Genomic DNA, 25,236 nt, shown 5'->3' with positions numbered 1-25,236 from the left:
ATTTTGTTATAACGTAGATATTTGTAGTTTTAAAATAATTTTCTTAGATTTTTCAAATTTTTATGAATTTTTCTTCTTTTTTTCCTCCTTTAGTTGGTCATGGGGCCTTGGCAATTTCCAGCGGTCGGCTAGAGAAAAGGGATGGCGAGGTCGACCTTGCTGGCCTCCGGCAAGCGTTGCCTAGCCACAATGAAGTCGGCTTTGCCTAGCCATGGTGAGGCCAACCTTGTGGTGGGTGGACGAGGCTCGACCTTGCTAGATTTGGGTGAGGTGGAACCTCGCCTAGCCATGGCAAGGCTAACCTCCCCCAACCACGACAAGATTGAGCCTCGCCAAGGGCGGCGAGGTTAGGCGAGGTCAACCATGGACCACGCTGGCCCTCATCTTCGGCCAATTGCTGGCTCTCATCAATGCTTGATGACCAGCTCAAGAAGGAAGAAGAATGAAGGAAAAAAAAAAAAAAAAAAAACAGAAAATGACTTTGTTTTAGAAATTATTATTGGGAGTAAAAATGTAGATTTTGTTAATGTTTTGTTTCTGTTCTAAATTTATTCCTTGATGATTGATTTATTCAGGTGAATAGAAAAATTAGCTGGTAGTTACCAAACGGAATTATGTTCATTTTTTATTTTGGGGAAAAAATAGGGAAAAAAAAGGATGGTTACAAAACAGCCCTTAAATAGTTCTCACCCTTGGCTCTCTCTCTCTCTCGGAAGTTCACACTATGGCCTCCATCGATTCGAGAATATCCTACCAACTCCTAGGCCTCACATCCAGACGTGACCGAGACCGAGACTGAAGCGCATCCAGGCATGACCAAGGCCTCACCAGCGCGCAACCAAACAAGACCAAGCCGTGTACCTCGCATGCAAAAGAGCAAGAACCCCGGCGCAGTCGATCTCATCCTAGAGATCCACTTGGCGGTTCACCAGAGCGGTCCACCATTGACGAGCGAGGCCATCCGTCAGCACAACCGTCCTCGTCCACCATATTACAACAGGAACCTCACATTCATGATCACATCCATGCATTGATCAATCGCTTTCCGCGCCTTAAATCAAGTCTCACGTCCTCATATTACACGTTCCTGACGAGGCGAGTAGTCAGCGCAAGTTGAAGACAAGAGAAGAAAAACGGCGGAGACTCGGTGATAGAAAAGGAAAGTGGAGATGACGATGGGCATTCGAGATGGTTATGCCTATAATTTTCAATTATCGCTCCCTTCGGGAGATGGTTCGGTCGTCCACTTCCCAATCCAGCTTTTTACAGATAAGTGCAAGTTACTTTGAATTAGGAAAATCCACATAATTAAAAAGTTGAACTTAAATAATATGTGGGGCTGGTAGGGTATTTTATGAGTTTCTATATAGATGGATCGTTGTATCTGCGTTTCTAGATTGGTAAAAATATAATTTACGCGGCTACGGCTAGTGATTACGTGAAAGATTTTTGCAATCTTTATCTAGACTAGATACAGAAATCCACGTTTTATATTGGAAACCCTCCTTTCAAAGAAAATCTGCTAGAAGCAGAAATAATTTTTGTACGAATTGATTAAGGGCACGTTGCGAAATAGTATTCATAGAAAGAAGTGTCGTCCATCTCTTTCGCCGATTGATGTCTTTCATTCCATAGAAGGCTTCCCAAATATCCGAGGATTGGTTGGTTAGAATGTAGTGGCTGTTGGATCAAAAGGGAGGAAATTTCATCAGATAATTCATAAAACCTTTTAAGTTTCTGTATTCCGTGACACTTCTAACATAAATATTATGACATATACTTGGGATGAAGAGGGTGATATAATAATATAATAATCTTGCGTTTGAATCGCCATTAAATTCACTCATTTTATTACTAATAAACTGAAGTTTCTCTCTAACCCCAAGAGAAAGAAAGAATTGGGGTGTTTCCTAGAGGAGCAACCAAAGCGGGGGTTTCTCTATACATCTCGCAATCCAATCCAATGGAGTTCACAACAACGCACTACACCAAAGATCGGCTGCTCGAGAACGTGATAGCCATCCAATTAAATGATAGGAAATCTCATTCATCGATTGTACTCTTCTCAAGTTTTTGTGTATTACAATCACTTTAAATAGGGTTATGAAAAAAGCACATGATTATAACCGATAACAATTAAAAATCAGCTCTTCGATAGATCATAGAAGCCCTCAAAATCCACCGACAATGAATTTTTAACTTATGTCATCATTTGGATATGCAACCACTACTCATTTGATCGCTAGCCATTGCTCGTGGGACCAATGACATGAGAAAATATATGATGTGTCGATCACACGGTTGATGTACTGTCAATGGCAAATGGTGCAGCTTCATGTGCACATAGAAGCTCACTCCACCAAGGATAACCATCGCCACGTGAGATAAATGTATTTCTCTATTTGACATGTGCAATCAACTTATGGAGTACCAACACTTTTCATGAACCTTTTTGTTGTGTCCGACATGCTCCAACACACCCCGACATGCGGTCAACGAGTGTCAAAAATTCGACATGTGGTTAACTTTCTCCGAGACGTGATAACAAAATTTCAATACGCATGGGGTCAATTTTGAAAATTTTCGATGCTTGAGGGGTCAAAGTATAAATATAAAAAAAAAGAAATAAAAAAAGAGGAGGGCTGGTGGCTAGGCACCACTGCTGTTGCCACCATTGGAGGGGGTCGGTGACCTCGCCGACCATAGGCGGCTATCATGTTCCCATCCACTTTCGAGCCTTCACGATCCCGTCCTGATATTTTTTCCACGAGATCGTGAGCTTTTTGCCCAAACTATTTATGCTTTAGCACATATAGGTGCATTCCATCATCGATGTAGAATATGCACCAAATTCCAAAAGCAGAAGTTATCCTTGACGCCACCTTAATCATGACGATCGTCCATGTTTTACAAGAATGATCTAATGCAAAGGGAATAAAGAGTGAGGATTATCATATTGCATGGACAAATGGGTTAAATGACAAATCTTCGTTCTCAGATTTCAGACGAGTTTAATTGATTTAGGCCTCACTAATTGAATAATTAGTTAAAAAAATTTCCTCACTCTATTTTTAGGTAACACACAGATTTTACTATTAAATTCAATCTTTAATTTTCTTGGAGGTTCTATGTATGAAATCTGAGAATGAACATGGGTGTGGATCTTGAAATGAATAACTTCGGTGTCAAATTTATTGCCTTCACACGGGAATATCGGAAATAGAAAACTATTTTGAATTGATCTTGGCTGATATTTAATCAAATGATGGCGTTATTTATGATCGAATGATCGAAAGCATCTCATTAATTAAATGATTACAGCCTAAATGATCATAAATTATTCCGTACCTTAATCTATTTGCCTTTCTAAAGCATATATCATAGCACAAATGATCATAAACTATTCCAGTTGTGCGCTCTATCATTTCAAGTTGTAATGTGTAGGAATTTTCTAATTGATAATCCATGTAATCCAATGTCTGAATGTATATAATAAATAAGAAAATGATGAACTACCAAATAACCCACTTTTCTGCTAGCTTTTTACCCAAAATTATCCTTTCTGTCATATGTTCTTCGCAAGTCCCCTGTTCGCAAGAAACCCCCTTTTGATTCTTCACCCAAATTCTGACCGACTCCTCTATCTCCATCTCCATCTCTCTCTCTCTCTCTCTCTCTCTCTCTCTCTCTCTCTCTCTGTGTTTGTCCCACACAGAGTGTCTACTGAATCGGCGAGTGAGTTTGACCAATGTAAAAGCGAAGGCCTGGGCAATAAGCAAATCACTTACCTGGACGGGGTCAATGGGCTATCAAGAAAGCTCATGGCCTGGGTCTAGTGACCTCCATTGCACTTCGGGAGGGGTGCTAGCCCAAGGTTGGTCCAAGTGGCCGAGCCTACGTCATAATTTGTGGCAGTGGGGCCTGCGTTCGCGCGGCCCCTACCCAATTCCTTAGTCTAAACATAGCCTGTTTCCTTAGTCTGGCATTCTTGTTGAGGTGACCTGAGCGGTGAAAATGGCGCTGTACCAGGTGTTCGAGGATTTCCCTGATGTCTTGAGGGTTCAAGCCTTCGTCGGGGTGGACGATAGGACTGGCTAGAGAGTGTAGGAGAAAGCCGGGTACGTTAGAGATGGGTTGCTGAGAAAGTATGCCTATTTGAAGGAGCCTTTGCAGGATTTGCACTTGTGCAGTTTCTTGTCCACCTACGTTGTCCCCGCAGGGTGATAAGCACCAATCCTATGGCCTTTCTGGTGGAGCCTTCGAAGGCATATTGAAGTCCGAAAATTTTCGCCTTGCTGCCAAAAGCTAACACGCTGATCTATATTTTCCAACTCATGAAGTTGTCATGTGCGAGAATTAGCTCTCCTATACTCATGCTCATCGTGATCTAAACGTTACTTCTTCGTGTAAGTATGAAAGGGAACTGCTATCAGCTTTATGCATATGGTTAATTTGATTATAGAACACATGGCAAGTGGAGGAAGTAAAAACAGTAAATCTGAAGTATTAATTGTCACCATTCCCCTTCGCTGAATGCAGAAGGTTATACTTACAATACGATTATGAAAGCTAACACGAAAGTTTACATGGTTGGAAGTAGGGGTGAGCATCAGTCCAGGGTCAGTCTAGATCCAGGGTCAACCCTGGACCGGCCCAACCTTGCCGATTCTGGTCTAGTTTGTTAGGAGATTGGATTGGTCATTGGTCTTAGAATTCCTAGATCAATACTATACTGGTTGGTCCTCGGTCCTAGGAGTTCAGGGTCGGTCTAACCTGGACCAATCCTGATTATATATATATATATATATATATAAATTTTATATAGTGAAAATCTTAAAATTAATAGCGTCAATAACATTAAACAACTTTTTAATGAGGATTTTAAGTAATTTTACATTATTATTTAATAATTTAGATTTTTAATGTCTTTTATGACGTCAATAGTCATAATTTATGAATGAGTAAAATGTTTTTGTGAAGAGTCTTCACGGCGCCGAAAATGGCATAAATAGCTCCTTACGATATTCTCTTCTAGTAATAGTTCTCTTTTGTTATATTTGTCATCTTAGTCTTCACTTTGCCAAAATCGAAAGAAACAACTTTTCTGTTCGCCACTTAACACTCGTCCACTCGTGTTGCTTGCCACTCGATACTCGCTTGACTCGTTGAACATCACAACAGAGGAAGTTTCGTCAGTTCCATAGTTTCACTTGGCACATATAGAAACATTTTCTTGTTACATTAAGTTTATCAGACACAAACTCGAACCTTTGCAATTTTTTAGTGTAGTTGATGTACTAGACAAATGAGGATTTAAAGCACATTCATGCCTTATTTGATTGTCAAATCCATGATCAATTTATTCAACCAACTTGGATCACACCAGCAGTTACATCGCCCAAGAGGCACCAAGCGATATAGAGAATCGGAGGCTTTCCAACATGAATGTAATAGACTTGCCATTCTGAACAGCTTTTACAAATGGACTTAACCTCTCCCGGTTTAATCAGACCCTTTTCCTCATCATCTGCAATCATTCTATACGCAATCCTACAATCAAGGACAAAGGACAAAAGCATTGGCTGTGACTGCAATTCATCAGAACAAATCACATCGCTAAAGAAAATGTTTCATTTACGCAATAATATATAGACCAGAGGTGGGGATTAAATTCATGCTTCTTCCGACAAGTGCCAACCTCCTGGCATCGTGAGGAATCTGTAATTTGACTGGAAATGGACACCACAGTATTCAAATTCCAATTACAAACCTGTCTTTGACACCTGAGCAGGGCTCCATCATTTCGAGCTTCGCAGCGATTCGGGCAACACAACCCTCCACCACACGGTTGAGGTACACCAGGGGCGTCTTGCCAATTATCTGCACCGAAACAGCACTCGATCAGAGTACAGCGCCTTAGCAACTGTATCTACACAAATGGTGCTGAAGGAGATGCAACACTGCTTGCCTCAGTGACATCTTTCGCAATAAGGGACTCCCCTTCCACCGTGTTTCGTCGCCGCACAATCCGAAACAGCCGCTTCTCTCAGCACACACAGCATATTCTTATAAACAAGTTGGTGGGCTACAATTTGCTGAACTCTAATTGCAAATTATTTATCCTGGCAATTTAATCGGAACAAATTAATTACCTAGAATTCGTTGTACTTTTCTAAAATATTTTATATTTAGTCAGGAAAATTTTGAGATGTTAGTATTTTCATGGAAATACAGGGGGATTTCGCTGTGATCTCTCTATTTTGTTTCATTTGTAGCCAAGACAAGAAAAAAAAGAAAGAAAAATAAAAAGTTTGACTGACAAACTTAGGGCGTGCATGGAAACGTTTCTTAGAAACGTTTCCAAGACACTTCTGTACGGAAAGTGCGCTTAATAGGGAACAAAAAGGAACAGAAACGCGTTTGGTTGCGTTTTTGTTCCTTTTTTTTTTTTGTTTCTGGAACGAAATAGGAACGAAAAAAAAAACAAAAAAAAGTTGTTTCTTTTGAAAAGAAACACTTCTTCGACGGAACAAAAGAACAAAAACCAAAGAAACAAAAGAACAAAATCGGAACAAAGGCGACGAACTCTTCTCCTTCGTGCGTGCTCGTCGCTCCTCTCGTCGGCTGAAGCTTCGTTCTTCCTTTTCCGGCGTCTCTCCCATCTCTCCGGCGGCTCCCACTCGGCTGACTCTCCGGCGACTCCTCACTCCGGTGACTCCAGGTACGTTTCCGGTGCTCCTCCTTCTCCGGTAAGCGTTGCTCCCCCTTCGGCGCGACAGATCTGGGACGGCTCGCTCGAGCCTTGAGCGAGCGTTGTTCGCCCAGATTTGCCGCGCCGAAGGGGGAGCAACGCTCGCTCGAGAGCGAGCTCGAGCTGCAGCTCGATCTGCAGCTGCTCGAGCTCCCCTTCGCTCGAGCAGCAGCTCCAGTGATGCGGCGGCGCAGCTCGGAGACGGACCGAGGCGGCGGCGCGGGATCGAGGGAGGGAAGTGGGAGCGGCGGGAGTGATGCGGCGGAAGGCGGAAACTTGGGCGCCGAAAAGCCGGCGCGGTCCGGTGTGGAAGAGGAGGAGGTGCTCCTAAGCGGCGACGGCGGCGATGCCGGCGTCGCGTTGAGGAGCGAAGAGGAATCGGAGAGTAAATTGAGGGCGAGGGGTGGGCGACAGGTGATGAGGCGATCGAGCATGGTGGCGAAGCAAGTGATCAGCATCGAATCTGCTCTTGGCTTGGGGTTCGTCTCTCAGCTCTGGGTGGATACCCTCTCGGTAAGTGATGGAATTCTTCATCTTGGTTCGTGTAGCAAAACCTCGCGTGCCTGCAGAAGATTGTCCATTGAAAAATTTAGGTGGGTTGTGCTGTAACAGGTGACTTTGAACGGTAACGAAGGCTTAAAAGTGTTGTCCTTATAACAACTCATGGAGTTTACTAGTATTCGTCTTGGTTCTTGTAGTTTTCTGTTGTCTGTTGTGGGAAGCAAAAGTCGAAGTTATCTCTAGAAGTGTCGACGCTTTCTGGGTAAGGTTCCGTCCGACCACCCCATCTGTCTCGATCGCGCTCGACACTTGGCCGTCCTTCTTCGTTTGGTTCTCTCGTCGTTGCTGCGTGCTGTTTCCGTTTTAGTTTGATTCCTGGTCAATTTGGTCGCTGCGCTGCGGGCTCTTGTTGTGAACTTGATCGTGCTTGCGCGCGTTGACTTCAGCGGGTCTTGAGTTGGGGTTGGAGTGTTGGAGTGGGGGGCGTGGCGGTTCTGGTTCTGCATGTCATCCGGTCAGTCGAACCTCTTTCGACCGTGTGGTCTAGACCGTTCTTGATCGCCTCGTGAAGTTCTTCGTTGGAATTCCTTGCTGTATTGATGGCCAAATTAGAAGTGGCGGGACCCGTTTTGCCCCTTTCTTGAACCGTCAATACTGTTCTAAGCACGACAAGAGTTGGTGTGAGTTCGTTGTGTGTATTTGTTAACTGAATCGGGAATACTTCCTTTATTCTAATCTTACTGTCTGCAAAATTTAAATGCTTTCCTGCTGGAAAATGAACCTTTTGGTTTTGGAGCTTTTAGGCGTCTCAGTTCAGCGCTTTTTTTGGGTTTTTGTGGAACCGTACATCGTGTGAGGCCTAACCTGACTAAGTGACTATATTGGAGATTGGGTGCTGAAAGGAGGATTGTTGAATGGGTTTCACTGTTGACGTTTGTCTGAACTGCTGTCTGGTTTGTTTCCTTGGGGAGGTAATTGCTGATGGCCACAGACTAAGATATGCTAGAGATTCTTCTTTTACTCAAAATGGGTATGTCAATAAATGTTCTTCAATGCTTGTGTATTAATTCGTTGGGGATGCCAAGAAGTTTTTGAAGCCTCTAGTTTCTCTTTTGATTTTGACTATGTTTCATCACAGTATAGAGTGGACCTTTTAGATTAGCAAAACCTTAGTCTTATCTGAGAGGGGTGATGGTTGTCAAACTTGTAATCTCAAATGAGTGACGTGTGTTAATATTGGTAGAAAAGTTGTACTTTTGAATCATGCTAACTGCTCTATTATGTACCATATTCTTTATGTACCATATTCTTTGCAGATTTATTCTGTCTGTCTGTCTTCATTCTCTTCTTTTGTGGAAGTTTATAATGCTTTAGAAATTTACAGGTATATAGAGAGAATTGCAGTTGTCTCTGTTAATAATGATAGCATCGCCTTCAGCAGTGATGACGTCATTCAATGGATGCATAAAATACAGGAGTGGAATCCAAAGTTTTTCACATTATCCCACGTCCCTGAGAAGTATCGGCAAGCAGTGTCCAAGTTTTTTAGGAGAGTCTTGATTGCTCGGATGGCCGAGTCACCTGACCTGGCAAGTTCCTACCACCGCAAGCTAAAAGAGGCATATCACACCGAAGAGAAGCTGAGAGACCCAGAGGTTGTAAGGCGGAGCAAGGAACATCTAATCAGACTTCTTGATGAAATTGAGGACAGTTTGAGCAAGACTTATATTGCAGGGGAAGAGTTCAGCATGGCAGACAGGTTGAGCAAGACGGCTTATATTGCAGGGGAAGAGTTCAGCATGGCAGACGTAATGTTCATTCCGGTGCTAGCTCGTTTGGCACTCTTGAATTTGGAAGACGAGTATATAAACAGCAGGCCAAACATGGCCAAATACTGGAGTTTGGTTCAGCAAAGGCCTTCCTACAAAAAGTGATAGGAAGATACTTTGGCGGCTGGAGGAAGTACAGGACCCTGGCTAAAACTTGGTGCTTCATTTGGCTGAGGAACACGCTGAAGAAGTATTAACTTCTTGACGCTGTAGGAATATCTCAAAACTGTAAAAGGAGGGTGGGGAAAGTTTTGGCTGTGAAAAGTCTTTAGGCAAAATTTACCTTTTTGAATTGCTGTAAATAGGTTCTGTAGTGTTTCCTCTCTTAGTGTTGAAAGAGCAGGCAGTTGAATTTTTTCATGTACTGGACTGCTTTCTGTTCTGTATTCCCTTTAAGGTTGAAATAATTATGTAGAAAACAAGCATGTTATGAAAATAAAAATTGTAAAGGTTCGATTATTTTGATTGCAAGCAGTGAACTTCATTGAGTTTGCAGTCTTAGAGCACAGTTCATCCGTATTCTAGATCTTTAAGATTCCTGATCTTTAGTAAAAGTTGGTGCAAGTTAGTATATCATAAGGCAGAGTAATGCTGCTGTAATTAGATGTCAAGAGTTATGAGCAAAAGAGAGTTGATTGAAGCACTCCCTTGGCGAACCGCAACGATTCCATATCTGAGTCCCGGATGAGGGACCAGGCCACACATCTTGTGAATAGCTTGGACCGACAGACAGGCAAGGATTGGAGAGACAGAGCACTTCCTCTGGCGTCTCTATAAAGTGGCTCTACTTCCTGAAAGCTTTTCAGATAGCAGTCCGCATCAGCTGCCCCGGCATAATTTTGGGAAGCAAGGTCTTCGCACATGGCCAGTGAACGACATTTCATTGGAGGGATCTGCCATTCTTTCCCTAACCTGAACGCCTGACCCTTGTTCTGGCATTACTTTCCAGATTACAATGAATTGCACAAGTGAATAATTCCATATTGTTGCTAATTGCTGTCGCAACAGCCACATTGCGCATCTCTCGAAGCAACTCAAGGCGGCGTATGTTTCAAGAACAATTTCATGATTAAAGAAAATAATTTTTTCGAAATAATTTTCCAAGAAAATGTCCATTTTCAAGTTAGAAAATTTATTTTTTTAACTTTGAGTATACATGTATCTTTGACCATAATCATTTTTAGCCAACTAAACAAATGAAATTTCAGAAAACTAGTTGGCAGCGAATATTTTTACTTGAGTAAAAGCAAAAAAGAACAATTATTCGATTGGCTGCGTTGCCTAGAAAAATAAAAAAAAGTAACTAGTTCATGTTGAGATGTATGAAATTTTCGTTTAAGGGCGCACATATGAGCATGTTGAAAAATTTGATACAAAACATTTTCTACGAAATATGCTATATGATCATGCTAAAAATGTTTGTCTTCACTAACCATGAACAAAATAAAATTAATGAGCATTTCATAAGAATTAGAATTCAATATCAATTTTAAACTTTATTAAAAAAAATTTTAAAAATAAAAAATAAAAAATAAAACAGAATTTTTTTTGTCGTTTACCAAACGTGTTTCGTTCTTTTTCTATTCTAGGAAGTAAATTGATCATAGATACCAAACATGTTTTATTCTTTTTTATTCCAAGAACAGTTTTTTTTACACTTACCAAACGCGTTCTTTTGTTCGTAAATTATTAACAAACACTTTTTTTTTTTAATTTAAGAAAAAAAAAAGAAGTAAAGTGTTTATACGCACACCCTTAGCAAATAAATACAAAGACAAAGAGCATTGCATCATTTGCGGACCGGGCAGGAGACTCCGCGAGGGCGGCCGGTTTGATGTCTACATTTATGAGAAATGAATGACTTAGAAAATATTTTATTCTAAAATAATCACTTATATCACACGAAATAATTAGTTAATGAAAATATTTGTATTATCAAAAACAATTTATACTATTTTCTTAGACGATGAAAATATTTTATATTTATTTATTTTTATAAGGAATACAAACGATCATACAAATTATATATTTTTTATGAAATAAATGCACTCTAAAATCACATCTCTTATATCCCGTCCAGTTAGACTCTAGTGGTCTAGAGTTCACGAGTTTTGCAACGAATGACTATTGTCCTCGCTCACCAGCAATGACTAGTAAAAGTTCGAATAATTTCAGATATCTTTATTACTGTATCCAAATTGAACATTAATTAAATTAGGAGGCACAATGAGGCCATGAGAATAAGCATTTTGCATGGATAAGTTCTCGTCTATTTAGGCGCGTAAAATAAATCTGACTCTATCCATAATATTTTATAATACAAAAGAAGAAGAAGAAACGCTCTACAAAATTTAAAATAAGATCTTTTTGATTGAGTTTGATTTTGAAACACCATTAGAGATACACTCACTTATGATTGGCTACAAATTAAATTATCTTCTCCATTATTCTAGCTAACCGGGATTCTCAAAGATTATAATGCTAATTTAAAACTTCTCGAACCATCTCGCATCCTCTCTCTCTCTCTCTACATCTCCGAGTTGACTCGCCGGAGCACGGCCGCGCCATGGGAGTCCCCGCCATCTACCGGTGGCTCGCCGATCGGTACCCGAGCTCGATCGCCGACGTCGTCGAGGACGAGCCGGCCGATCGACCCCTCAAGGCCCAAACCCTAACGGAATAAAGTTCGACAACCTGTACCGCGACATGAACGGGATCATCCATCCGTGCTTTCACCCCGACGGCAGGGTACGTGCGTGCGTTCGTTCCTTCTAGGTCCTTTGATCAGATCACTATTATGCGTGGCAGCAAGCAATCGCAAACTAAGATGTTCACAACTTTTCGCCTAACAGAGACACGATTTCACGCTAACCTGGTGGTTTTCCTTGGGTTTATTCTGTCTGCTCACTAATTATGCGGACTTAGAATGCTCATTGTGCATCTTTCTGTTCTTCAGGGTGCTATCAATTTACTAGTGATGGTTTTTAGGAGGGAGTTCACTGCCATGGGAGGTTACCTTACTGAAGCAGGCGAGGTAGTTTCATTATGCATCCTTTGATATGCAGTTTCCAGTTGGTAATGTTGTGGTTGGATGATGAATTCGTGGGTTGGTTGCACTAATACTAGTTGTTCGGGTTACATGTTCTTGTTTGTTGAAGAGTTTATTTCTTCTTTAGGATGTGGTTTCCACAAGGCTTTTCTAGTTATTTTTAGCTGCCATAACTATTTTCTGTCGGTATGTTTTTGGAAAGACATTTTCTATTTTGCTTTTTTTTTTTCTTATATTTTTGTTTTAACTCTTGCGAATTTAATTTATTTCAGTGTACACCTCAAATCAGTTGGTATATGCAGAGTCTCATATATATATATATATTAAGGTTTTGGTAGAAAATCCAACAAATCCTAGTTTGTGATGGTTGTGTGAATCCATTAGTCTATTCATTTCTTGTAAAATTTAATGTATTGACAATCTTTGATGAGTAGTTTTAATTTCTTTCTCGTGTCCAGGTCATGTTAGACAGAGTAGAACATTTTATCCACTCTGTTGCTGTCTACGAATATCAAAATTTTCAGAAGCAGGCTCGCATACAGCAGGTAACTTTGGTCATTTACGAATGCTATAAATTCAATCTGTTTGTAAGGCAGCATGTGATGGAGAATTCGAAGAATGATTCAAATTCTTTCAGTTTCTTTTAGTGTTATTCGTGGAACAAGTGGAGTGGAAATAGATTTTTTATTTATTTATTTTTTAATTCCATTGAAAATAGTCGTTCAGGACTCATAATCAATTAAAGCATGCGACACTTTTAGTACAGACTAGTGAGTACAATACATATGCCAGCACTCAGTCCTATTTAACTTTATGCTCAACATTTTCTCTAGGCATCGGAGAATAATGAAGAAATGAGATCTAGATCAAGAAGAGTCATCAGAAGAATTACAAAGTCCAGTTGTTGACAAGGTATGCAAAGAGTTGATTTTCTCCTTTACTTGTGTGGTAATTGAATATCTTCTGTTTTGCACTTTCAGTTGATCAAAGGCAATTGATATGGGGCAAGTCATAATTTCTGTAATCAATAAAGATGATGCAGTTTTGTTTGGGCGGGGACTATCATTAAGTTTGATTTAGTTCTCTGATTGTAGGTTGGGATTTAATGAAGAGATCAGGTGCACTGAAAAGATGTGCACTTAACAAGTCGAATGAATTAATCTTTAAGTGGCTCCTTTTATATCTTCCTAGCTTTGGTTACTCCAACCTCTCTTTTCAATAGATTTTAGCATTATTTAACTCTTGCGCTGTCTAACTGAAAGCATAGTCTTATATGATGAGTGATGTCTTATGGACTCCAGTGTGTACCATACATGAGCTTAAATGGTGTTGATGCTACTCTTTTTGGGGGCCAGAGTATTTCTGCTATGTTCATTTTTCTTGTGTCCGTTTTTTTTTTTTTTTTTTTTGGGGCGGGGGGCGCTGAGCTGATGGGAGAAGCTAAGTTTCACACAGTGTACCATTGAACTGTGATTCTTTTTCCGTATGCTCTTAAGTGAACATTTTATGAGTGAAGATACCATTTTTTAAGCGTTCTGAAGAGAATGGTCTACCTTTTACATATTTTGAGTAGTCAGATAAATTGAAAAGTTTGACTTTTTGATGTGTTATTTTTGTGGATGAATTATAATATCTCAAAGGAAACATGAGAAGCTTTACGAGCTAAATAATCAATTCTTGAGTTTGATACACTATGGTTTGAAATCAGGTTAGATTAAGGGAGCCTGGATACAAGGAAAGGTATTATGCAGAGAAATTTCATGTGTCAACTCCTGAGGAGATAGAGAGAGTTAAGAAGGAAACGGTAATTTTTTTCTTTGTATCTTGAAGCATTCAGTTTACTTACTTTAATATCAGTATTATTTCTCAGAATTATTTTGCTTTTATTTCGTTTCGTTTGTCTTGGTAACTTAGTATATATTTGTTTTACAGTGTTCTGTGCTTACTCTCCTTGATTTTAATTATTGTGATTGTTTGTGGCACTGATTTAGTTTGTTTGGATGGTAAAGCAGTCTTCAGACTCTGAATCTCTTAATAGTAGTTTCTTTACATTTAGATGTCTACTTTTATTGCAAATCTGTGTGGATGTGGAAGTTATGTAGCTTTGAGGAGCGTAACTGTGTTCTTTTAAATAGGAAAGACATATCGATAATTCCTTTTTCTGATATGAATCAAGAGGAAGTTCTTTTACGTTAATTTTCCATAGGAAGTGTTCCTTTTATGGAGATTGATTTATTTAGGAGTATACCTGATAGTTTTCACAGCCAATGTTTTGCTTGGTGATTTCATGGAAGAAGGATCTGAATAGCATTAAGTCAAACTGCATTTGGACTTCGGATGAGGCTAATATATTCTTCTGCTTATCTTAGACAATTTTAAGTATGACAGTTAGATATTCTGGAAGAAATGTTTTTTTTTTTTTTGGTAGAAGATATTCCGGAAGAAATGTTGCTATTGGGGCATTAGCTTTTCTTTTTATTGTTGGGTAAAAGGGTATTGGTCAACTAAGCTGGAATGTTCTGATGCCAGGAACTAAGCTGGAACATTCTGGCTCCATCATTTGTTCAAAATGGTTTTGGTGAACTAAGCTGGTACCATCTGAATCCTACTAGAGCAAATAGATGTTTTGACATATCTCAAGTAGATGCTTATGTGGTTGCATTTGGTCTTTGCATGGTTCAAATGCATATGCCACTAGGTACCGAATTTGAGTGTGATAGAAAAGAGTGGCGGCTTCCTTGTGACTTGATATTTTTGTGGGTACGATACTTGGTAGGATTTTTCATGTCGACAGTGCCTATCTTTCGCATTGTAAATATATGTCATGGACTTATTAATTGGATGAGTTCTCGTTGTCAGAAGCTTCTGTTTCACTTCAGTTCCTCATTCCAGATTGTGTGGCTTCTTCAATATATTTGCCCTTGGAAAAATGTTAATTTATCTTGTTTGTGAAGTCCTAGAATGCTATTATCTTACTACCTCTTTAGCATCGTAAAGATATATCATGGACTTATCAATTGGATGACTTCCTCATTGTCAGATGCTTCAGTTTCGGCCGTAGTTCCTTCTCATAGATTGTGTGGCCTCGTCAGTACATTTGTCCTTGGATAACTGTTATTTCTTTTGTTTGTGAATTTCTCAATTGCTAGTATTTTCCTATCTGTCTGATTATTACAACTGCAGTTTCGTATCGAGGTTAATGGTTGATGGCATTTCTACTTTGCAGGTTTTGAAATACGTCGAAGGTTTATGTTGGGTCTGTTGGTATTATTACCAAGGTGGTTGATCCCGGCAATGGTGAGTTTTACCATTAAGGTCTGCAAGAAACAATACTAATCCATCTTTACGTGCCTTTTAATAGCGATTACCCGATTCCATTGCCTAGAATGTACTTATAAACTGTGCGTATTGGACGGTACTTTGAAGACCTCCTACTGGGATATTGAGCAAAAATCTTGTTATTTTGTTTAGTCAGATGAATCCTGCATGCTTCATTTTCTGGGTAGCTTTACTCGAAATGTATTGAATAACCATACTATGATTTCCCTACCGTCGTGCTCTTGTTAAGTTGCAATTTGGTTTTCATGCTACACTAGTTTTTATTAGCCTATTTTTTATATCTGAATTATTGAAAGTTGTATACATGCTTGTTCAAGTACTATCCATTCCATCATGCTCAATTTGCTTCTGATCTCGAGGATTTAGCTGGCCTGGAGATCACATTCTTCTTGGGAGAGCCTTTCAAACCATTTGATCAGCTCATGGGAACCTTACCATCTGCAAGGTTTATTTTTTTATTTTTTTATATGATCCGGGGAACCCATAAGCCGACGGCCAACGGGTAAACCTTGGGGGAGCAACTGCAGGACCCACCACCAAAGTACTCCAAATAAGAATCCCTAACGATACCTTTGGGATTTGAACTCCTCTCCTTCATGAGGAGGAGAGAGTCCAAGCCAACTGCGTCGCTGCAGGTGGTGGTTCTAGAAGGTTTCTTTTTGTTCTCTTCTGCTTTTGAAAATACTAGGGACTGTTATATTAGTCCTTGTTGTACTTCAAATTTTCTTTTTAGACTACTCGTATCTGGTGTACAGTGCAAGTGCTCTGCTAGAACAGTATAGAAAATTAATGACAAGGAGGGGGGGGGGTACTCACATGACTCGCCATGCGAGTTGAGTGCCGGCTTCCCAATTCCACCCTTTCGGTGGAGAGGAATGCAATACTTTCCTCCCATTATCGGCCTCTTCCCAAACCGGTTGCTATCTCTGTTGGGCACAAACCGCGACCCAAATGCGGTGGCCTGTTCGTTCATATTCCTCTCTATCAGCGGGGCCCTCTCGTACAACTCATCATAGTCTTTGAGATTCAGTGGTACTAGCGGGTCCTTGATCTCTGATCTCAGACTATCTTTGAACCTCTTCGCCATGTCCATCGGGTCCTCAATCAGCCTCAGTGCATACTTGGACAACTTAGCAAACTTTGCTTCATATTGGTCCACGAACATCTGACTCTGACGGAGATGTTGGAACTCGGCCATTTTATGCTCTCGCGCACAATTTGAAATGTACTTTCTGTAGAAGGCCTCAATGTAGGCATCCCACTCTGGGACCGTACTTTTGGGAAATACTCTTCCTTTGGTAGCTTCCCACCAAGTACTCGCGTTACCTTGTAACTGGTAGACAGTCAAGACTTTGGTAGCTTCCCACTAAGTACTTGCGTTACCTTGTAACTGGTAGACAGTCAAGACTACCTTGTCTTCTTCAGAGCATCTCAGCAGTGCGAAGACTTTCTCTGGTTCTCGAATCCAGAAGGTTACTGCTTCTGGATCGCTTGCTCCAGTGAACCTTGGTTGTTTTAGTTTCAGGAACTGCTCCACCAGCTTATGCATGAGTTGTTCACCATTCCCATTTCCTGGTGGGACTTCAGCAGGTGCGGCGACAGTAGCAGTTGCTTGATTTTGAGCCTGCTGACTAATTATATTCCCTAGAGTTTCTAACACTTGCACAGTCCCATCCAACCTAGGATCGCTTGGTGCTTCTTTGCTAGCACCAGCCTAAGGTGGTACTCTTCCCTCGGTACTAGTCGGAGTTGACGCTCTATCTCTAGCACTCGCTCATCTCGATGCCCTTCCTCTAGCACCTGTCACAGCTACTATAGCCCTTCTTCAAAGGGCTCTTTGCTCAGGATTGCTCATCTCGCAGGGTCTTTACAGAAACCTACTTTCCAATTCTAACATGGAATTAGAGTCTGAGTGATTCATACAAAACAATCAATCAATCACAAGCATAAGAAAAATGTTTTTCTTACTAACTATTCTATGACCCATCGCACCTTATCACTCTAGACCTTGACCAGGTTCTGATATCACTTCGGGTGGGGATGTCACGTCCCGAATCCCGAGTACATGCACATCTCTCGGCAGTCGATTAGAAATGCAATGTCCTAGGATGCGTCGTCAACCCATCTTTTAATCTTTTGATTAAACGCATGTGGAAGCGAATTAAATACACACCCAGTCAACCATCAGAAATAGGGATAGTACAAACACAACGATTTTTCACAAACTATAACCCCAGGAGTATGATATGTACAAACTTACTACAAAGCGACTCCTACACGACCTACTAACAAAAAAGTTCAAGGTCGGCGTTAAATTCCACTTTCACAACCTATACAAGCTCCTATAATATCCACTCTAATAGCTAGGCACAAAATCGTGCACGACGTTAGGCGGTTCCTGCTCCCTGGGCCCCTTCGGCTTGGAATCCGAATTCACAATGACACCGTCAGGAGTGTCGATGTCCATGGGGTTGCCTCCTGGTCCATCCACGTATCCGATGGACATCCCATCAAAACCTTGTAGGAGACCAATCCTATCGCCGTTTGCCAATCTGCTGGCTACCACATCTGCTCAATTGTCTGCGCATCGCTCAAGGAGGACTTTTTTCGAGGCCTCCAATCATACAGGACAAGCTATTTTCTCCCATAAGAATCATTCGGAGTTCGAATTTTTCAATGGCTGTAACACTAGTTGTTATCTCCTATCAATGATTGTTATTGTGTTCAGTCTAAATTGGCATCTCATCTAAAAGTTGTGCATGGACAAAGTTTACTTTGTGACGTGGGTGGCCTTAATATTATCCATGGTCACATTTTCGATGCCTATGGTCCTGCTGAGCAAGGAAGGAGAAAAAAAGGACGGAAAGATCACGTTTACTCATGTAAAAGAGGGAGTTGCAGTCATTATATGGTTGGTATAGATGGGGTAATTTCATTGGGTTAGATTTTTAGGTTCTTTGCGTGAAAGATTTGTATGTCTTTTTTTCTTTTTCCTTTTTTTAGGGAAGGTTTGAATTTCTGTGGAAGCCTGTGAATATTTTTGCATTTAGTCTTTTTTTCATTAATAAAGACGTCGGATGTTCGACTCGACACCTTCAAGTAAAGGCGACTAGTTTAATCATAATAAAAGTCTACACAAACAAGGTAGTTTTACTTGAAGGTGTCGAGTCGAACATTTGACATCTTTATTAATGAAAAAAAAGACTAAATGCAAAAATATCCACAAGCTTCCGCATAAATTGAGAACCCCTTAAAAAAAGAACAAGAAAAAAGACATACGAATCTTTTACGCAAAGAACCTAACAATTTGACCCAATGAAATGACCCCCATTTGTACCAACCATATAATGACTGCAACTCCCTCTTTTACATGAGTAAATGCGATCCTTTTGTCCTCTGTTTCTCCTTCCTTACTCAATAGGACCATAGGTATAAAAAATGTGATCGTGGATAATGTTAAGGCCATGCACATCACAAACAGAGTAAACTTTGTCCATGCATGACTTTTGGATGAGATGTCAATTAGACTGAACATAATAATCATCGTTGATAGGAGATAACACCTAATGTTACAGCCATTGAAGAATTCGAACTCCAAATGATTCTTGTGCGAAAAAATGGCTTGTCCTATATGATTGGAGGTCTCGGAAAAAGTCCTCCTTGGGGGATGCGTAGACAATTGAGCAGATGTGGTTATCATTAGGGAGGCAAACGGCGATAGGATTGGTCCCCTGCAAGGTTTTGATGGGTTGCTCATCGTATACGCGGATGGGCCAGGAGGCAACACCATGAACATCGACACTCTTGACGTTGCATTGTGAATCCGGATTCTCAATATCACATCTATTAATTCGTATGGAAATAATCAATTTTCGTTCTCTGATTTATATACGATTAACTTGATCACAAGATCTTAATTTGGATCATCCAAATGGGGAGATTCTTTGATATCTTTAAATAATTTACATAGATGCGCACATTCCGCATCTAGCTTTTTAGAGATTAAAAACACGAATAATAAAATGAAAAACGGTGTAGTGTAGGTGCATTCCATCATCGATTTTCATATGTTTAAAGGTCAAAAGAAAACCGTATGTAGCTCAAATAGGACTTGATAAATCATAACTAGTTAGTAACTTAATGGAAGAGAACTAGTAAGTCACAAATAAAAATTTCATAAATTGGAATTGAAGACATCTATAGTAGAAACAAATAAAAGTTACTGAATGATAATTTAGAAAAAAAATTAAATGAACATAAGCTGGTCTGCAAAATTCAGTTCTAAAACCCATTTGTCAGTACAAATTTAAATTTATTTAAGCTATATTGATATGACAACTTCATAAGGTTATCAATATATTGGAATGATGGGTTGTGAAATTTTGACAACAGCAAGAGTGAGAGGTGTAATCTTTTGATACGTTGTGATGTACAAATCAGATGCTTATCGGGAAAAAAACCAAGTAGAGGTCACATATTTGTGACCAATTCGAAATATTTAATCTGCTAGCTTTTTAACACAAAAATGAAAGAATGAAGCTTATGTTCATTTAATTTTTTTAAATGACAAATTTTAAACAAATTGATGAAGTTGAATATAGTGATTAAACAAAGTACTTTCAAAGAATGGGAAAAGGCTAATTGAATACATTCATTTTAATGATGTTTGTACCATTTATCAATTTGATACACCATAAATTCAATCATTCAATCATGAATGCATTAACTTTGTAACTGTTACAGAGCATTATTCTAGATAATTATTTGTAACTATTAGAAGTCTTTATTATGGGTATTAATTTTGTAACTTTTACAAATATTTAATTTGACCATTACTTTTCAAACTGTTTTAGAGCATTAATTAGCTGAAACCGTTTCAAATAATTAAACTGCCCATTTATTCCAAAACCATTAATGTGTTAAGGTTTCAGAACTTAATGTGATGTTACATCTTTAAAACATTCCAGATCTTTAATTTAGCCATTAAGTCTGAAACTGTTTCAAATTAGTTTGTTTACTATACATCTAAAATTCATTTCTTTTCATAAATTTACATCAACTATTGAACCAATATGCTAAATTTGCAGAGAATAATGCTATGCTAAATGGGGCATATAGTAATTATTGTAACTTAAATATTAACATTTTATTATGAAATGGCATATAATGGATATCATTATGGTGCTTGGAATATATCTAATCATTCAGTAAGTGCCATTTGAGGATAGTAAACGCTATTATTTATAGATTGATAATCTTATGAAGTTGTCATATCAATATAGCTTAAATAAATTTAGATTTGTACTAGCAAATGGGTTTTAGAAGTGAATTGCGCAAACCAGCTTATGTTTCACATTATTCATAATTGTTTGTGCCCAAGTTCAGTTACTTTTAGTTAATGGTATTTTTAAATATTATACATTCCCACAAATTTTCAAGTATGACTCATAAATTCACAACCTTTTACAATCATCTTAAAAACGTTTCAGATCTTTAATTTAGTTGACTTGTAGTTATGGAGAAAAACATAAAAAAATTCAACTTTTACGAGTCTGTCTCAACAAATTTTCAGTCAAAATGTGCCAACGACTAACAAGTTATTAAGAAATTGAAATATTGTGGTGATGCCGAGCCTTATCAAGACAATTGAAACAAACCCGTAAACACTAATCAAATTGATAAAGAGTGAGTGTATATTATCTCCCCTTTGAATATGATAGAGTGAATATTATATACATTTCCACTTGAATAACCTTAAATTTCCTTAAATTTTGAGATCTAAATATATTAATATGACAAATATGAATTAGGTTATCATTCACAAATAATGTCATCAACCCACCATATGTCGTTCATGTAATGGTGATAATATAAGCATATTATATTCAGAAATGAATGGATACATTCATGATTGAATGATTGAATTTATTAATCAAGTTGACAGAAATATCTAATTTCAAGACAGTTGTAATGGATGTCGTTATGAATTCGGATTCTCAATTTTCGTTCTCTGATAGGTTGTTTTAAGGTCTTGTGATTAAGTTGGGATTACTTCAACCCATTTGCCACCTATGAAAGAAGATTTGTCATAATAATTTACGTTTTCTTTGGACTCTAGGGAATTTCACCTTAATCATTATTTAATATTGAAAGGCTAGTAGAACACCTAGAGGGGGTTGAATAGGTGTGAAAGCATATTTTTGCGAAATGCAGTAAAAATGCTTTACTTTTAAATTGAGTCTGATTGAGTACAGACTTTGCATAATGATTCAGACCTTAACAACTATCTCAAAGCACATCAGTAAATCGCAGCAAATAAAGTGGAGTTTAGAGAAGAGAAAAATAAATACAAGGTTTATAATTGTTCGGCTTAAATCAAGCCTACGTCCACTCTCCACACTAGCAGCCTTCTAACTGGATTCCATCATGAATCGAAAAAAGAATGTTACCGCACCGTAATTTCGAATTTTTGAATTTTCAGCAAGGTATCTCTTCTGTTCTCACAAGATCACTCTATAGAGTTTCTCACTTTCAAATACAAGCTTAAGCACTAAAAGATGAAAAATAATAGTAGTTTGTTTGTTTGGATGGTAAAGCAGTCTTCAGACTCTGAATCTCTTAATAGTAGTTTCTTTACATTTAGATGTCTACTTTTATTGCAAATCTGTGTGGATGTGGAAGTTATGTAGCTTTGAGGAGCGTAACTGTGTTCTTTTAAATAGGAAAGACATATCGATAATTCCTTTTTCTGATATGAATCAAGAGGGAAGTTCTTTTTACGTTAATTTTCCATAGGAAGTGTTCCTTTTATGGAGATTGATTTATTTAGGAGTATACCTGATAGTTTTCACAGCCAATGTTTTGCTTGGTGATTTCATGGAAGAAGGATCTGAATAGCATTAAATCAAACTGCATTTGGACTTCGGATGAGGCTAATATATTCTTCTGCTTATCTTAGACAATTTTAAGTATGACAGTTAGATATTCTGGAAGAAATGTTTTTTTTTTTTTTTTGGTAGAAGATATTCCGGAAGAAATGTTGCTATTGGGGCATTAGCTTTTCTTTTTATTGTTGGGTAAAAGGGTATTGGTCAACTAAGCTGGAATGTTCGATGCCGGGAACTAAGCTGGAACATTCTGGCTCCATCATTTGTTCAAAATGGTTTTTGGTGAACTAAGCTGGTACCATCTGAATCCTAATAGAGCAAATAAATGTTTTGACGTATCTCAAGTAGATGCTTATGTGGTTGCATTTGGTCTTTGCATGGTTCAAATCCATATGTCGCTAGGTGCCAAATTTGAGTGTGATAGAAAAGAGTGGCAGCTTCCTTGTGACTTGATATTTTTGTGGGTACGATACTTGGTAGGATTTTTCATGTCGACAATGCCTATCTTTTGCATTGTAAATATATGTCATGGACTATTGGATGAGTTCTCGTTGTGAGAAGCTTCAGTTTCACTGCAGTTCCTCATTCCAGATTTTGTGGCTTCTTCAATACATTTGCCCTTGGAAAAATGTTAATTTTTCTCTTGTTTGTGAAGTCCTAGATTGCTATTATCTTCCGACCTCTTTAGCATCGTAAAGATATATTACGGACTTATCAATTGGATGACTTCCTCATTGTCAAATGCTTCAGTTTCAGCCGCAGTTCCTTCTTATAGATTGTGTGGCCTCGTCAGTACATTTGCCCTTGGATAACTGTTAATTTGTTTTGTTGGTGAAGTTTTCATTTGCTAGTATTTTCCTACCTGTCTGATTATTGAAAGTGCAGTTTTGTATGGAGGTTAATGGTTGATGGCATTTCTACTTTGCAGGTTTTGAAATACGTTGAAGGTTTATGTTGGGTCTGTTCGTATTATTACCAAGGTGTTCGATCCTGGCAATGGTGAGTTTTACTATTAAGGTTTGCAAGAAACAATACTGATCCATCTTTACATGCCTTTTAATAGCAATTATCCGATTCCATTGCCTAGAATGTGCTTATAAACTCTGCGTGTTGGATGGTACTTTGAAGACCTCCTGCTGGGATATTGAGCAAAAATCTTGTTATTTTGTTTAGTCAGATGAATCCTGCATGCTTCATTTTATGGGTAGCTTTACTCGAAATGTATTGAATTACCACACTATGATTTCCCTCCCGTCGATTTACTCTTTTGTTAAGTTGCAATTTAGTTTTCATGCTACACTAGTTTTTATTAGCCTATTTTTTATATCTGAATTATTGAAAGTTGTATACATGCTTGTTCGAGTACTATCCATTCCATTATGCTCCATTTGCTTCTGATCTCAAGGAGGAGATCATATTCTTCTCGGGAGAGCCTTTCAAACCATTAGATCAGCTCATCGGAACCTTACCATCCGCAAGGTTTCTTTTTGTTTTCTTCTGCTTTTCAAAACACTGAGGACCATTATAGTAGTCCTTTTTGTACTTCAATGTTTCTTTTTAGACTGCTCATATATGGTGTTACAGTGCAAGTGCTATGCCTGAACAGTACATAAAATTGATGACAAGGGGCCGGTACTTCCGCGACTTGCCATTTGAGTTGGGTGCCGGCTTCCCAATTCCATCATTTCGATTGGAATGAATGGAATACTTTCCTCTCATCATCGGCCTCTTCCCAAACCGGTTGTTATCTCTGTTGGGCACAAACCTCTACCCAAATGCAGCGGTTCGTTCGTTTAGATTCCTCTCTATCAGCTGAGTCCTCTCGTACAACTCATCATAGTTTTTGAGATTCAACGGTACTAGTGGGTCCTTGACCTCAGACCAACTCTGAACCTCCTCGCCATGTTTATCCGGTCCTCAATCAACCTCGGTGCATACTTAGACAACTCAACAAACTTTGCTTCGTATTGGTCCATGAACATCTAACTCTGACGAAGACGTTGGAATTCGGCCATTTTCTGCTCTCGCGCACAATCTGAAAAGTACTTTCTGAAGAAGGTCTTAATGAAGGCATCACACTCTGGGACCGTACTTTCGGGAAATACTCTCCCTTTGGTGGCTTCACACCAAGTACTTGCATTATCTTGCAATTGGTAGACAATCAGGATTACCTTGTCTTCTTCAAAGCACCTTAGCAGTGCAAAGACTTTCTCTAGTTCTCGGATCCAGAAGGTTGCAACTTCCGAATTGCTGAAGACTTTCTCTAGTTCTCGGATCCAGAAGGTTGTAGCTTCTGAATCGCCCGCTCTAGTGAACCTTGGCGGTTTTAGTTTCAGGAACTATGGTTTTAGTTTCAAGAACTACTCTAGCTTATGCATGAGCTGTTCACCATTCCCATTTCCTGGTAAGACTTCAGCAGGTGCGACGGTGACAGCAACAATGGCATTCCCAGCAGCAGCGGCGGCAGCAAAAACAGCTTGGTTCTAAGTCTGCTTGACCGATCATATTCCCTAGAGTTTCTAGTGCCTGCACGATCCCATCCAACTTAGGATCGCTTGGTGCTTCTCTGCCAGCACTAGCCTAAGGTGGTACTCTTCTGCTGGTACTAGCTAGAGCTAACGCTCTACTCTAGCACTTGCTCGTCTCAGTGCCCTCCCTCTAGCACCCGCTGCAGCTGCTACAGCCCTTCTTCGAGGGGCTCTTTGCTCAAGATTGCTCATCTCGCAGGGTCTTTATAGAAACCTACATTCCAATTCTAACATGGAATTAGAAATCTGAGCGGCACGCACAAAAAAATTAATCAATCACAAGCATAAGCGTAAGGAAAATGTTTTTCCTACTAATTATCCCATGACCCAACGCACATTATTACTCCAGACC

The 25,236-nt window shown here is 39.2% G+C and overlaps 2 protein-coding genes, 1 long non-coding RNA gene and 1 other non-coding gene across 7 annotated transcripts; all 4 read left to right on the top strand.

The window, feature by feature from the left end:
- The first annotated feature begins 3,780 nt into the window (after positions 1–3,780).
- LOC120296516 lies at positions 3,781–3,942 on the top strand. Its single transcript, XR_005553467.1, has one exon. It is a non-coding gene; the product is annotated as a U1 spliceosomal RNA (small nuclear RNA).
- Positions 3,943–6,478: 2,536 nt separating this feature from the next.
- LOC120285939 lies at positions 6,479–7,625 on the top strand. 2 transcript variants are annotated; one of them, XM_039316676.1, is made up of 2 exons: positions 6,479–7,264; positions 7,450–7,625. In XM_039316676.1, the coding sequence occupies exons 1-2, from the start codon at positions 6,932–6,934 to the stop codon at positions 7,516–7,518; spliced, it is 402 nt and encodes a 133-aa protein (XP_039172610.1). In that variant the 5' UTR covers positions 6,479–6,931; the 3' UTR covers positions 7,519–7,625. The 2 variants fall into 2 exon arrangements, with proteins under 2 accessions (XP_039172610.1, XP_039172611.1); XM_039316677.1 differs by lacking the exon at positions 7,450–7,625 and adding an exon at positions 7,364–7,435.
- Positions 7,626–8,443: 818 nt separating this feature from the next.
- On the top strand, positions 8,444–9,186 carry LOC120295957 (glutathione S-transferase TCHQD-like). Its single transcript, XM_039317586.1, has 2 exons — positions 8,444–8,458; positions 8,569–9,186. The coding sequence occupies exons 1-2, from the start codon at positions 8,444–8,446 to the stop codon at positions 9,184–9,186; spliced, it is 633 nt and encodes a 210-aa protein (XP_039173520.1).
- A 2,389-nt stretch (positions 9,187–11,575) lies between these two features.
- Positions 11,576–23,602, top strand: LOC104452927. 3 transcript variants are annotated; one of them, XR_005552888.1, is made up of 7 exons: positions 11,576–11,829; positions 12,038–12,115; positions 12,589–12,675; positions 12,964–13,042; positions 13,839–13,934; positions 23,285–23,355; positions 23,444–23,602. It is a non-coding gene; the product is annotated as an uncharacterized LOC104452927 (long non-coding RNA). The 3 variants fall into 3 exon arrangements; XR_005552887.1 differs by lacking the exons at positions 23,285–23,355; positions 23,444–23,602 and adding exons at positions 15,357–15,914; positions 16,225–16,238; XR_005552886.1 differs by having other exon boundaries at positions 23,285–23,602.
- Positions 23,603–25,236: the final 1,634 nt, after the last annotated feature.

This window comes from Eucalyptus grandis, chromosome 7 (genome assembly GCF_016545825.1).
Source record: "Eucalyptus grandis isolate ANBG69807.140 chromosome 7, ASM1654582v1, whole genome shotgun sequence".
NCBI classification, from domain to species: domain Eukaryota; kingdom Viridiplantae; phylum Streptophyta; class Magnoliopsida; order Myrtales; family Myrtaceae; genus Eucalyptus; species Eucalyptus grandis.
The sequence above is the reverse complement of the archived record's forward strand: the minus strand, read 5'-3'. Positions and strand labels throughout refer to the sequence as shown.